The 14493-nt window shown below is 43.1% G+C and overlaps 1 protein-coding gene across 2 annotated transcripts in view; it reads right to left on the reverse strand.

Annotated features, from left to right (window-relative positions):
- DIAPH1 (diaphanous related formin 1) overlaps nucleotides 1-14493 on the reverse strand; it is a 109757-nt gene that overhangs the window by 6405 nt on the left and 88859 nt on the right. For both annotated transcript variants that reach the window (XM_058542751.1, XM_058542746.1), the window contains 9 exons: nucleotides 11913-12011; nucleotides 7393-7487; nucleotides 6959-7060; nucleotides 6492-6731; nucleotides 6229-6358; nucleotides 5373-5497; nucleotides 4586-4750; nucleotides 4328-4463; nucleotides 2327-2413 (listed from right to left, as the gene is read on the reverse strand). In XM_058542751.1, the coding sequence (XP_058398734.1) occupies nucleotides 2327-2413; nucleotides 4328-4463; nucleotides 4586-4750; nucleotides 5373-5497; nucleotides 6229-6358; nucleotides 6492-6731; nucleotides 6959-7060; nucleotides 7393-7487; nucleotides 11913-12011 (1179 nt within the window). The remainder of the gene's footprint in view (nucleotides 1-2326; nucleotides 2414-4327; nucleotides 4464-4585; nucleotides 4751-5372; nucleotides 5498-6228; nucleotides 6359-6491; nucleotides 6732-6958; nucleotides 7061-7392; nucleotides 7488-11912; nucleotides 12012-14493) is intronic.

Consider the following 14493-nt stretch of genomic DNA (forward strand, 5'->3'; position numbering starts at 1 on the left):
AACAGAGTAACTAGAAATGTCTCCCCTGAGAGATTCTCCCAGATATGTTCAGGCGTGTTTAGTGAACCCAAAGCCCAGAAAATAAGACTACAGAATGGAGCCAATTAAAAAAGAATGTAGTTCTCATTTTCATCTTCTTTTCACTTCAATATCCCCTAGCATAAGTCTCCTCCTATTCCTTCTTGCACTGCGAAACAGTACTTTGACTAATTCAGCTGAATTAGTAATAACCTCTGCTGGAAGGCTAGGTTCTACCCAAATCCCTGCTTCCTCTGCCTGTGAGTCCTGGTTTCCCACTTGGGAAGAGGTGGAGGAGGGGCCTCCCCAGCAGAGGGAAGCCACTGATGTCTGGCTGCCTGTGTATAGGAAGCATCTGGGATTCCAGCATAGTTCCACAGGAAGAGGCTTAAAAGGGAATTCCCCACCAAAAGTCTGATGCAGGTTGGCACTTAGCTGAGAGGACAGAGGAAAACAGGGAGACGCAACATACTTTTGTTTGGCTAGAAAGGCTTATTGTAAGGCCACATCACCTAATATGGTGGGTAGGAAACAATGTTGCAAAACCTCTAAAGACTAAACACATAAGAAATACTACTAGCTGCATGCTCTACCCAAACACTGATCTATGACTAAACACTCTGTCCTGGGAAGTTTTAAGGCCATCATACTCACGTCTCCTCCCCTCTAGGGAGCTTGTACTCAGAGGATGCTAGAAAATGGGTAAGAGTTCTAACTAGGGATTCTTCTGTTTAGGGAAGGTTCTGAAGCCATACACAAGAGCCCTCGAAAGGGCATTTCCCTCTAGATATTCAGAGTATTGGAAGAAAGAGGCAGTCGACCATTACAGATGAAACTCACAGTGATCTACAACATTTGGGCTAGGGCACTGAGATTATGTGGGCTAGCATGCTCTATACCCTTGATCCTAAGGTCCCCTTTCCAAGCTGTGACAGGTACTATAGGCCCTACAGATACCACTGTGTTAATGGCTAAGCACTGGCTAAAGCAAGCCACATAACTTCTATTTATCATAACCTTAAAGTGAAGCTCACTTCAAACAAGTCTAGAGAATGCACCAACCAGGAGGGAACGTAGCTTTAACTCCCTCAGAAGTAGAAATTCTTGGGGCTGGCCCCGTGGCTCAGCGGTTAAGTGCGCGCGCTCTGCTACTGGTGACCCAGGTTCAGATCCCGGGCGCGCACCGACGCACTGCTTCTCTGGCCATGCTGAGGCCGCATCCCACATACAGCAACTAGAAGGATGTGCAACTATGACATACAACTATCTACTGGGGCTTTGGGGGGGAGAAAAAAACAGAGGGATTGGCAATAGATGCTAGCTCAGAGCCGGTCTTCCTCAGCAAAAAGAGGAGGATTAGCATGGATGTTAGCTCAGGGTTGATCTTCCTCACAAAAAAAAAAAAGTAGAAATCTTTAATGCCACCTATTCTATAATTCTCACCCTTCACCCTAGAAAAGAAGCCATCACTCCTAGCCCCAAAGGGCCTTTACCAGACACAAGGGTGCAGGTCAACCCTACAGGAGGGGCAGCTTTGGCTATACCTTCTTCTGGACTAGTCTCTTGGCCATTGTCCACTTCCCTCAAAGGAAACTTATCCACTGATCCTTCCCCATACAAATGCCTGGATCATTTGTCCTCCTATCCCCATAATTCTTCTTAGAGGCTCTGGCTCAGTATAACCCACTTAAATCTTCTGAAGGTCGGGAGAGGAGGTTGTGGGGCAGTAAATGGGGAAGGCAAGAACAGCTGAGGCTAACTGCACTCAAGGAAAAGGTAGTTCTCATACACAGCACAATCCTTCCATTGAGATATTCCTCTATATTCTTACATCTGGGGATCTCTCTATAGGACATGATACTTTCTAGCATTCTTTCTATATCTCTTCTGCTTGTGAAGTTGAGATTAAGGACTCTTGACTTATTTTTTCTTTGTATTTTCTACATCTAATGTACAATATTGTATTTAGGTCAATTTTTGTTCATACACTCAAATGTCTACCCAAATCTCTGTCCTGCACGATGGTTCCCTTGTTCCAGGTTTCTGCTTCAAGAATGGGGGAAAATGCAAGAATAATCAAATGTAACTGATCTGTTGTCAGTCCATCAAGCCCTAGTTCTCCAAGTCAGAACTTTCTAACATGGGAAGAAGAGGAGTAGATAATCCACTCTAGATGCAAGGACTATTGTGGGGAAGTTTCTAAACCCTCAGAACATCATTACCTGCTCTTCAGCCCAAGACAAGCAGGACCAGGAGCAGAGAGGCTTCACCCCTCAACACCCAGGCTGGGCTCTATTTGCTTGCTTACCTTGACGGGGTCCTCTCTTCCGTCGGAATGCTGCACCCGACTGCAAGGCTTCTAGAAGACTGTCCATCACACCTGTCTCATCGCCCTCTGTCATGAACAAAGATGGAGATGTAAGCTCTTCAGCCCAAGCGGAATGCATGTGTTGAGCCCCACACAAAACGCATGGCTATTGCTTGGCTTCCCCTTGCCCACAGTGGCTGGGGGCTCAGAGCAGACAGGGCTCAACGTCAAGCTTCACAGTCCAGGTTTACGTGTGTCTGCTTTAAAATGGTTAAAACAAAAAGGTTTCATTGCCTACTAACCCCTGCAAACCTTGGGATATTTTCCTGCAGTACCCTCCTTCCCTCCCATCCCAAGTGGGACTAGCACAGAGAATTGCAGAACTGCCCAACTCCAAGACCAGGATAAGTAGAGAGACTGGGATTATGAAATTAATAAGGAACTATATCACTCTCTCTTTACTCTAAAGTGTTTCACTTCAATTTACATAAACCTCTCGTGGAGAGCCTGGTTCCGGTTTCAGAAAAGGGCTGAGGAAAGATGAGAGACCACTCATCAAGAGTGCATTTTACTTAAGTACTGCCGCCAGTGGCTGCATCTTCCCAAAGCCAGCTCTGCATCTAAGAGGAGCATCCTGGCTGGAATACGAAGAGTTAATGTAGAATCCTTATTCCAGCCTGGCTCTGTTTCCATGGCAACAGCTCAGGGTGGTGAAATCTGAAACTGTGAAATCCCAAGGAGCCAGTAGGCTGCCAGCTACAAGGCTGGGCTCACTGCTCCCAGCGCCATCTGCTGGCTGAACATCACCAGTGCAGCTGACCTACATTCTAACCTCATTTGCTTGCCCTGGAGACCTGGGCCAGGGCAAGGTGGGCTGGGCCACCTGATGACTGGGTGCAGCCCTCATCCTGCATATCAGCTGGAATGTACCTTTCCCCGTTGCATCCTGGACAGTACCTGGGGACAAACCCTAGAGGCCTGGGGAGAGTTGGGAGGAGGTGAAGGATACTTGGTGTGGGCTTTAATAGAACAGTTTGTGGCTTATAGACAACTGGCGTAAGGGCAGGGGAATTGCTTCCCAGAAAAGTATAAAGAAAAATAGAAATGTAGGCTATTCCTGCTGTTTCAGGTCCCTGATCATACCATAACAGGAGCTGCCAAAGAAAAGTTCCCGGGAGCAAGAGGTGTTAGAGCAGCCCTTGCCTCTTGAGCTCACTCAGTAAAACACTTTGATTCTCGCCAGATCCGGCAGCCGTGAGAACCCCTTCACCTGGAAGCCCCTCAAGTTCAAGAAGGGTGGCATCAGCTCAGTGCCATGCACAATGTATGCTGTATTTCCGCTGCCCGTGGAGAGAGCAGCCAGAGGGGGCAGGGAATCAGCAGCAGGAAAGAAGCAGAGACAGGAAACAGAGAGCCAGTAATTGAGGCCATATGTTTCAACAAAGACATGCTTCTGGTAGCGAAAAAGAGATTCTGCTAAAGAAGCTGGCCAGCTCCCCTGCCCCTTTTCCAGAACTTCAATCCATTTACAATCTGATAGGTATGTACAACTGTGCTGAGGTACTGGGGACACAGTACTCCATGAAATAAGCAGAAAGGGAGGGCAAGTCACCATTAAAAGATATTAAAATGCCATTAAAATATTTTGGGGGAAAGAATAAAAGATTAAGTAGAGGATATGAAAACAGGCCAGAGGATCTTTTGGATAGACAAGAAAAGAGTAAGTGTTACAGCAATACTAAAATCACTAAGGAGATGAGACATAATGCAGGAACCAGCACAGGAGGGGAAAAGACTGAGCGTGGAGAACTGGAATGTGCATGTAACTGAGGTGAGGTTAAAGTCCAGCATCAGGATCTTGGAGGTAGAAGGCTGCCAACAATCATTTGCCAGGAGTCGAGCTCCGACATGAGCTGTTCTCTCTGGCCTCTAGATTTCAGACAGAGAAGCCTTCCAAATGCTCCTGTCTCAACCCACCAGCCCTTTGCCTTCACTTCTTACCTGCATTCATGTCTATGAGTTGCTCTCTCTTCTGCTGCTTCTCCAGCCGCTCCTTCTCTGCCTTCTCCTTGGCTAGTTTTGCTCGCCGCATCTTTTCCTCTGTCTCCCGCCGTTTCTGGTTCTCCTTGACTGCTTGCTGTGGGGAAAAAAGATGAACACATATGCACTCACACGTATGCATACCCAGCAGCAACATGAGCCCAGTGGAAAATGAGAAACGTCCACAAAAGATTCAGTCAGCAGGTATCTCTTGCTCACCACAAACATATTCTTAAAGTTGTGCAGATCCATGAAGAATTCTTCCACAGGCAGCTTCTTGGGGTCAAAGAGGAAGTACTCGCCCAGCTCCTTATAGAGGGTCTCCATGTTAGAGTGCATCATCCGCAGCTTGTTATACTGCTCCTGCGCATCCTTCACAAAGCTGTGCAGCCAAAGAGTAAAGGACACCAGGAAGCAGACCCACTTTTCTAGCCCAGAGGAATACTCAAAGATGCATACTGGCATGCACACGAATGTTTAGTACAGCACTGTTTATAACAGCAAAAACCAGAAACAATCTAACAATTCAAAATAGGGGAATGGTAAACTATAAACCATGGTACTTCTATAGAATAAGAGGTGGCAATTAAAAAAGAGGCTGTTCTGCATATACTGCTATGGAAACAAGGCTAAGAGATATTATGTGCAAAAAGCAATACAATGCAATTTTTGTTTAAAATAAATTCATAAGGGTGCAAATCAGAAAGAAGTCCAGTGGCAGTGGTTACCTTTGGGAAGAGGAGGGAAAAGGGAATATGTGCATGGTGTGTGTAGTGGAGACAGGGCAGAGCAGTGGGCAAGGGATCAAGGGGGACTTTTAGTTTATCTGCATGGTTTGCTTCCCTTGCCACAACAATGAGAATGCTTTTAAGAATTATGTGTTTAATGAAAAAAAATTTTTTGAAGAGGGAAAAATTGTATATCACCTAGATCTGTCCTATCGTCCCCCCACGGGAAGTTCTTTCCCTTCCAAGGGAGCAATTACCCTCCTCTCAAGAAAGGATATAGTCATTTTTTCAACAAACTTGTCCTTCTCATCTATGGCAGCTGGGAAATTCTGAACATCACGTTCCACATCAAAAATTTGTTTCTTCATCTGATCTAGGTTCTTCTGCATGTTTTCAGCAGAAACTAAAGAAAACACAACAACAGACAGCAAGAGCTTACTAAGTCCAATCTCCAGAGCCTTAGCTTCTGCCCTGCAGGGCACAGCTCAGCCTGTACCTACAGCTGGTACTTAACTATCTGAGTTCTCTTATGGACTCTCTAGTTGCTTCACACATCTTTCCCGTGAAACCATAAATTACTTGATGATTGAACCTCCAACCTCCACAAGCTGTACAGTACTAAGAAAAGAAGAGAGGATTCATTTAATTTAACAAGAATTTATGAAATTCCCAGGGATCTTGGTCTCATTCATTTTAGAGAACAGGGTTTGGGAGGAAGGAGATATACAAAGAAATATAGAGGTAGGCAGAAATCTGTTCCCATTTCTACTCAGTGCTGCTTTTTCTTTGCCTAGTTCCAGGATGGTGAGGCCTGGTTTCTGTTAATCCAGTGTATGCTTTCTGAACGAGAAAAACTGTTAACCTAGACTAAAAACATCTGCCTTTCTTCCAGTTGTTTTTTGGTGTTTCCCTAGGAAGGGAAAGAGTGCTTCCCACTTCTCTACATGGAGACCTCTCTTCTGTCTGATACTACTCCCTTATAGCTTAGACATCATGCCTATAGCCTCTCCCATTTCTATTTAAAATAGTCTGGACTGAAAATGATCAAAATCTAGACCATGTCTTATTTTCCTCTCCATGCAGAGATTTTGGGGCCTTGGAACCACCTTCTAGCTTCACCCCAACCTGGCCCACCTCGGCTGGCTTTCTCCACATGGGCAAGCTCATCTGGAAACTTGAGGACATCAGGATATTTAGTCTCACACAACTCAGCCAAGAAGTGCAATAAAGTCATCTTCTGATCTGTGGACTTGGTGTCTCGGAGCTTGGGGAAAGAGGAGAAGTTGTTAGTCCTGACACACCCGAGATCACTTCAGGCTGACGGCAGTTTGTCACACTGGGCTCACAGAGGCCAGCAGCCTTCCCTTCTGTCATCCTGCTCCCACCCCCTAGCTCACCTTACAGAGAAAGCTGATACTGAAGCCAAAAGCACCAGCATTCCTGGAGCCGGCATTCATATAGTTTCCGACAAGCAAGGTAAGTTCCAGGAGGCTAGAGAAGTTCTCGCTCTTTCGCAACTCCTCACATGCGGCAGTCACGGAAACAATCTCTGGCTTGATATTCTCCACTTGCTCGCTGAACTGTAGCTTGAAGAGGATGGCATTGAGGCGAGGCCGCAGGCGGGGCACAGTGCCCATCTGGTGGGGAAGACAAGCAGTTCCGTTACAGTCAACGGAGAGGGAGGTAAGAAGAATGTACAGGCTTGAGCCTCCTCTGGGAGGATCTGAGTTCCAGAGTAGGGAGAAGAGAGAGATAAAGACAAGTTCAGAATAGACAAGAGGCAAGGATCAAGTGCTCTGGCTGCTCTCAAGGAGGGGGGTGCAAGGGGGTTGGAGAAGGGCCTATTGCCACAGGCCTCACTCACCACCACACCAAACTGCTCTGACTCAGCCAGATCATCGTATTCGTCTTTCAGTTCGGAAAGTGTTTTTAACTGCTCTGGCTCTGGCATCTGCTTAATGAGGTTCTGAAAGAGAGAAGAGACTATCTCAGTTTGAGGGGGACGAGCTGACAACTTGAGCCTAAACAGCTCTTCTACTCTCCTGTCAGTCCCTCACTGTGCCCAAGGACCACTAAGAAGGAAACATGGGCTGGGGAGGTAGCTAGTGAGATGGCAAGACTTTTAAAGAATATACCAGAAACAATCTGCCCACCAGAGAGATGGAAGCTTACCCAAAGCTAGCACTCTTTAAGTCAGCAATGCTAGAGGAGGAGCCGCTTCCTCTAAGCACAGAGGAGATGAGGCTGGTGCACAGCGATGCAAAGAGCCAGCTCCAGCAGAACGACCTTGCTGCTTACCTGGATCATAGACTCTGTCAGAACAGCCTCATTCACCTCCAGGATGACATTCTTAATCTCTTGATAGGGCATGCGGAAGGAACCCAAAAAGATTGCTGCCAGAAAATGAGATATAAAGACATGTTCTTCTCAGACTCTTCCCCCTTCTAATCCATCCTACAAACCTATGCTGGACAACTTTCCTAAGAGTGCTCTTTTCAAGTCACTATCAGAAACCTCCACCAGCTCCTCACTGCCTATATAGTTACAACTCAAGTTCCTGGGTCCAGTGTTTAAGGTTCCCACCTACCACCTTTCTCTCTCATTAATCTCCACATTTGTCTCACACTAGCCACATTGTTCCAAGCACCACATTCTACAACCTCTGTGACTCCTTGCCTTCATTCACACAGGAAGTCTTTGATCTTCTCTATCTATGTACATCAAAGACGTTCACCCCACTCTATTTTAGTTCCCCATTCCCATGACTCCATCCTCAAAGCTGCCACTGCTTTGAAATGCTCTGATTCTTAAACTGCAATAGCCCATTCACTAACAAACACTTCCTAGCTTTCCATCTCTCTCTCACTCATCTCTAAATTGACCCTTCAACCTCATCAGGGTGCTCTCTCTCTCTGGCAAGAGAGCTGACCATTCCATTTTTTCCCAATGGATCAGTTCTACTTTGCCTTCTCTATTTAACCCTGACCCAACAGTCTATCACTTCACTCACTCCCTGCTATTACTCCCATTTCTATTACTACTATTCCTATTCTCTTTCTCCTTCTCCTTCCAGTCCCTGGTTAGTCCAGCCATCTCGTTTCTCTTCTCTTACACCTGGGCTGATGAACACTGCAGATCAGAATCTATAAATCTGTAGTGGCACCAACAATAGCTGTGGCTATGGCGCTGCCTAGCAATCCTTCTGTGTGTCCCTAGCCCACACTCTTCTGACTCTCTTGGCAGCTTCTCCAAAATATCCCCATTCTCCCAACTGTCCCACCACTTTCCCATTTGTTCTAAGATCTTGCTCATCTTCACTGAGAAAAAGTGAAGCTATTGATCAAATTACTTGCTAAACTTTCTCTTATGCCACTAACAAGCTGAGCATTGGGGGCCCTCAGCTGGAGCCAGACTAGAAAAGGCTTGGGTAAGGACTATTTTGGAATTATCTAGAAGAAAACTTGTGCCAACACTTCTGTAAGCTTACTAGCAACTATACCCATGCGCTCATCCTTTCCTCACGTTTCAACAGAACAGGTGGCCCTATGGACCTTTTCCTTCAGCATATATATATAATCAAGTTTCTCCTATCTTAAAATAAAACCCTCCTTGACCCAATAGTCCTCTAACTACCAACTTACTTCTTCTTCTTTTTTTTTTCGTGAGGAAGATCAGCCCTGAGCTAACATCCACGCCAATCCTCCTCTTTTTGCTGAGGAAGACCGGCCCTGAGCTAACATCTATTGCCAATTTTCCTCCTTTTTTTTCCCCTTTTTCTCCCCAAAGCCCCAGTAGATAGTTGTATGTCATAGTTGCACATCCTTCTAGTTGCTGTATGTGGGACGCCACCTCAGCATGGCCGGACAAGCGGTGTGTTGGTGCATGCCCAGGATCCGAACCCGGGCTGCCAGCGGCAGAGCGTGCGCACTTAACCGCTAAGTCAGGGGGCCAGCCCCCCAACTTACTTCTTTCCTTCACTTTATAACGTTCTAAAAATACAAGTCTACTCTTTCTCACTTTCCACAGCTCTCATTTATTCTGCTGTCCCCACAAAGTCAATGAAAAGATAGCAACTATTTATTGAGTGTATACTTCATGTAAGACATAGCACCTTAAACACAATCTACATACATGATCTCATTTAACCCTATTCCTAATATCCCTATAAGTTTGTATTATTAGTCCCATTTGATAGAAAAGGAAACTAATACTTAAAGAAGTTAAGCTAACCATCCAAAGTCACACTGCTAGCAGGGCTGGAGTCAGGATTTAAATACAAATGGATTCCAGAGCTTCTGTTCTTAACCTCTATGCTGTACTGACATTATTCTCGCTTAGGCTACTCACTTTCCTAATGCCAGATCCGAAGGATAGCTGTCTTGTCTTGATTTGACTTTACCCCTGTCTACATGTGACACTGCTGACTACTCCCACTTCTTAGGACTATGTCATACTATTTTTCTTGCTGCTCCTTTCCAGCCTCCTTTGAGGTCTCCCTTTCTTTTTACTTGCCCCTGAAATATCAGTGGCCTTCAAAGCAAACTCAGGGCTTCAACTATGACTCAAATGCTATCTCCTAAATTCCTTTCTCCAGCCAAATCTTCCTCCTGATTTCTACACCCAAATGCCTAATACACCCATCCTTTTGGTCGAGTCCCACAGGCATCTTAAATTCTATCCTAAAATTAATTATTTCTACCCACCTTGCCACCTCTCATTCATGTCCACTACTTACCACTTCTCCCCCAAAAGACAGAGAATGTGCTCCTGCTGGATATTCCTATTTCAGTAGATGGTATCACTCTCTATAGAGTGATCTAAACCCAAGAAAACACCTTCTTTATCCCCTCAGTCAATCACTAAGTTCCAGTAATTCTATCTTCTTATATCTTCTGCCTTCCTATTCATTCTTACTACTTTAGTTTCAGGTCCTGATCACCTCTCACCTAGATTAAAGCAATAACATAAATCATATCTCTGCCTAGTCTTCTCCTACCCTCTGCCTAGTCTTCCCCTACCCTAGCAATTCAGCCTCAAAATCACTGCTGAAGTAGCCTTCCCCCAAATTACATAGGGTTGTATCACCTTCCTGATTAAAATCCCTTCAATAACTTCCACAGCCTAAGCCTGCCAGAATTCTTTATGATGTAGCCTCTATCTATTTCTTGAAAGCTTCTTCTCTCACCGCTCCCCCACATATGGCCTTTACTCAGCTGTACTCAACTACTTACAGTTCCCAAACTGCACAATGTTGTCTCATGCTTCTGTGCACTCATACATGCTGATCCCTCTCCTGAAACAAGCCAGCCCTCACCCTTCACTTACTTCATTGTCAATAGTTCTTTCAACTCAGTTTAAGCAGTATCTCCTTTAAATGACATCTAGGATGTGCTCCCTTCAATCCCCCCCCCCACTTGATTTAGATGCTCCCTTTCCTAGTGCTCTCATTAGCATCCTAGCACACCTCCATCACAGCACTTATCAATCCATGCTATTACCAATATGTACTTTTCTGTCTCTACCAGACATACCGTTCATGAGGATAAGGACTATGCCTTACTCAGCTTTGTATCTCCAGCACATAAGAGGCACTTAGTAATTTTTGAATCACTAAATTTTGAATCACTAGACCATCCTACCCTAAACTAATCTCAATTCTCTTTCTGAATTCTGTTTTCCATATGGATATCACTCAATTGGAAATAACAATGTACTATCCCACAGTCTTGTATCACTTTCTCATGTTTTATGCTCCTAGACACAATCTTGAGAAGAGGAACTATCTCACCTTACTTTAGTCTCCATAAAAGGACTCACCCACAGACACTATTTAGTAATATTTGTTGTCAATGATCTACGATTACATCACCAAGAACAATGTAAGGCTTACTGTTCTCACTGTATCACTGACTTCACTTATGGGTATGTACACTCACTACCTGTGTGACCTTGGCCAAGTCACAAAGTCTGAACTTCCGTTTTCTCATTTGGAAAAATGGGGACAACAGCCACATCACAAGATTGTGAGTGGGTTTTATGAAATACATACCCTTTCCTCTCTGGAACACATGCCTAGTATGTGCCTAATAGAGCCTGCAACACGGCAGACCCTCAAACATTTGTTGAACAAGTATTTACATCTATATTATTCAGCATAAAGTAGGGAGATCAACAGTCAAAATGAACAAAAAATGAACACCCATCCTGATCATCAAATAAGTACTACCTATATCAACTTTGCAGAGGAATTTCTGATCTGAAATTTTGCCACCAATCTGAGTTATGAGTAGGGGTAGCAAGTTCAGAACAGAACTCTTTGGAGTTACTGATCCTGCTCTGAGAAGTACAGGATTTACATTATTTATTCTAAACCACAAAAAGTTATTTTAGATTTAATTGAAGTCAAGCCAATGCCTGCATTTAAAGGAAATACTTAAAAGAAAGTAAGAAAGAAGAAAATGTACAGTGCCTAGAACATTTGTGGTAGATTTTCTGTGGATGCAATGAAAACAATAAGGGCTTTGAAAAAAGAAAACCTGAGGTTCAAATGCCAGACCTGTCTCTTACTAGCTGTATGACTAGGCAAATTCCTAAAAGCCTTAGCCTCCATTTCCTTGACATTAAGCCAGACAGTAACAACCTTGCAGTGCTATTGAAGGGATTCAACAAGATATCGGAAATTCACTATGCAATGCCTGGCATACAGCAGGAACTCAACAAATGCAAGTTTCATATCAAGGGACCTTGGATCCACCAGAACTAAGTTCTTAGAAGAACTCCTTCACGTTTCAAATAGTTGGGATCACAGAGTTACTCACAGAGATTCTGGGCCGTCTTTGAATCCAATACCTTTAACTCTTTTACTTTTTTCTTTTGCACAGATTTCTTTTCTTCTCCACCTTCCTGATCCTTCTTGGCTAACGAGGAAAAATTAGAAAAGCATGATTAAGGACAAGCCACATTTGTGTCTTATTGAACTATTGTTCCAGCCTTGAATGGCCCCTCACTTCCTCTCTATTAATAATGGTCTCCCTATTATATTCCTTCAAGGCTAACCTCCTCTTTAACCCTTCTATGACTGACCCCCCCGAAACTATAATAAATATCTCATTTTCATTTCTTTAATAGTTATCAATAATGCTTTCCCACCTATATCTTATCTACTTGTAGGGAGCAGCAAACTTTCTGTAAAGGACCAGATAGTAAATATTTTAGGGTTTGCAGACCATATGGTCTGTCTCAACTGCTCAACTTTGCCACTACAGCATGAAAGCAGTCATAGACAGTACATAAACGAATGGGCATGCTGTATTCCAATAAATTTATTCACAAAAACAGGTGGTCAGCCCGAGGGCTTAGTCTGCCAATCCCTGTACTAAATTCTTACACCGTGTTATCCTTTTGTGCCTATTAAAAATCCTATTTACCTTTCAAGCTCCATCTTGAACATGAGTTCCCTATGAAAATTTTCTTTATTTCCCCAAATGCCTCTGATCTCTCTCTACATCCCTATTGAATTTGAAACTTCTTTATCGCAAGTGCTCTCACTGACTTTGTTATAAGTATATATAGTCTCTCCTCAACAAGATAAGGATTTCGTTATTCCTCTTTGCAAATCTCATGGCATAAAAATATATTCCTAGTAGGATCTTATTGCTTAAATATCACATTAGTGCAAACACAGAAGATATAATATACTCCTTTCCTTCTACACTCTTCTCAGACTATCCAAAGCCAAGGTATTCTTCCTTTTCTGTGAAGGTTTCCCTGATAAATATACTCGTTTTCTGCTTTGATGAACTACTTTTCATGGTATTTATCACTTATACCTCATTTGACAATTAATTATTCAACATTTCGTGATATTTCATGGGTATCATCTTGATCTTTTTAAACTCTGTGTTACTTTGTAAGTGTGGATACTTTCCCATCCCACCTAGGTTTTGACCTTCAAGAGCAAGGGCTAAATAATATTTCGTTATATCACCCCCTCAGCAGCTAGCATGATAGTAACATTCACTAAAAAACGGTTGACACTGGCTAGTGAGGATTGTGTAGCAGATAGAAAGTGAAACAGGAACTATTCTGGACAGACATAATAGTAAAGTCTTTTTTTCTAGAAACTTTCTAGAAAGCGATATGGGAATGTCTCTGCAGGAAGTGTGAAGAAACTGACAAAGCTAGTTGCTTCTGAAGAGGGGAATAGGTGCTTGAGTATGGAGGTGGGAGGAATACTTCTCAACCAAACCCTTTTATACTGTTTGAACTTTAAACCATATGAAAAGCAGTACCTGGTACAAATAAGTAAGAAATAAAGCAAACAAAAAAGAAAGTTATATGACAAAGGTATAAAGAACTACAAAAAAATTCACCTTTGGCCTCACAGTCCTAACTTGAAGAAGGAAAATGCTACATACATGAAGATTAAATTATTTAAATAAATACTTATTGAGTACCTACATGTGCCAGGCTCTGTTCTGGGCACTGGGAATAAAACAGTGAACAAAACAGAGAAAGATTCCTGCCTTCATGGAACTTATATTCTAATAAAGAAAAATAGACAATAAACCAGTTAATAGATAAAATAGTATATCACATGGTCATAAGTGCTATGAAAAGAAAATCCACTAGGGAAGAGAATAGGCGGATTTGGTGGGTGATGGATTACAACCTTAGGAGTGGTCAGAGAAGGTCCTGGCAAGAATGTGACATTTGAGTAAAGATCTTTTGAAAGGTGAGAGAGCAAGCCATGAATATCTGGGGGAAAACATTTCAGGCAGAGGGAACATCAAATGCAAAGACCTGAGACAGAAGCATGCCTGGTGTGCTAAAGGAGAAGCAAAAAGGTCAGAGGAGATCGAGTAAGGGCAAGAGCAGGAGATGAAGTCAGAGAGGTAGGTCAAGACAGAGCGCATAAAAAAATGAAAATTACATGTAGTCAGATAAAAATGGAGACTTAAAACATCCAGACTGTATCACAAAAACTTAAAAGCAGGGAAGGAGAAAAGTAAAAGTAAATCTCTCATTTTATACAGGCAGAGTGAAATGATACACAGTCAATGTTAATGTTGAAAAACAGAAAAAATAGACAATTTTTTTGCTTGGCAATAAGATAAAAATAAATAAAAGGTATAGATACAAGAAAGAAAGGAATGAAAATGTCATTTCTGTGGATGATATAACTATATGTAGCAATTCAAGACAACTACTGGAAGTAATTAAGAACTACTAGAACTAATAATTTAGTAAGGATGACAGATAAAAGACAAGCACACGGACTTCCAGTTCTACGAAGATGGAATAGCCCCATGTAGAGGAAATACAATTATATTTAAAAACTGAGGAAGGTAAAGGAACATAAATGGAAATAAACTTTCTACACTTCACTCGAATTGGTAA

This window comes from Diceros bicornis, chromosome 1 (genome assembly GCF_020826845.1).
Source record: "Diceros bicornis minor isolate mBicDic1 chromosome 1, mDicBic1.mat.cur, whole genome shotgun sequence".
NCBI classification, from domain to species: Eukaryota; Metazoa; Chordata; class Mammalia; order Perissodactyla; family Rhinocerotidae; genus Diceros; species Diceros bicornis.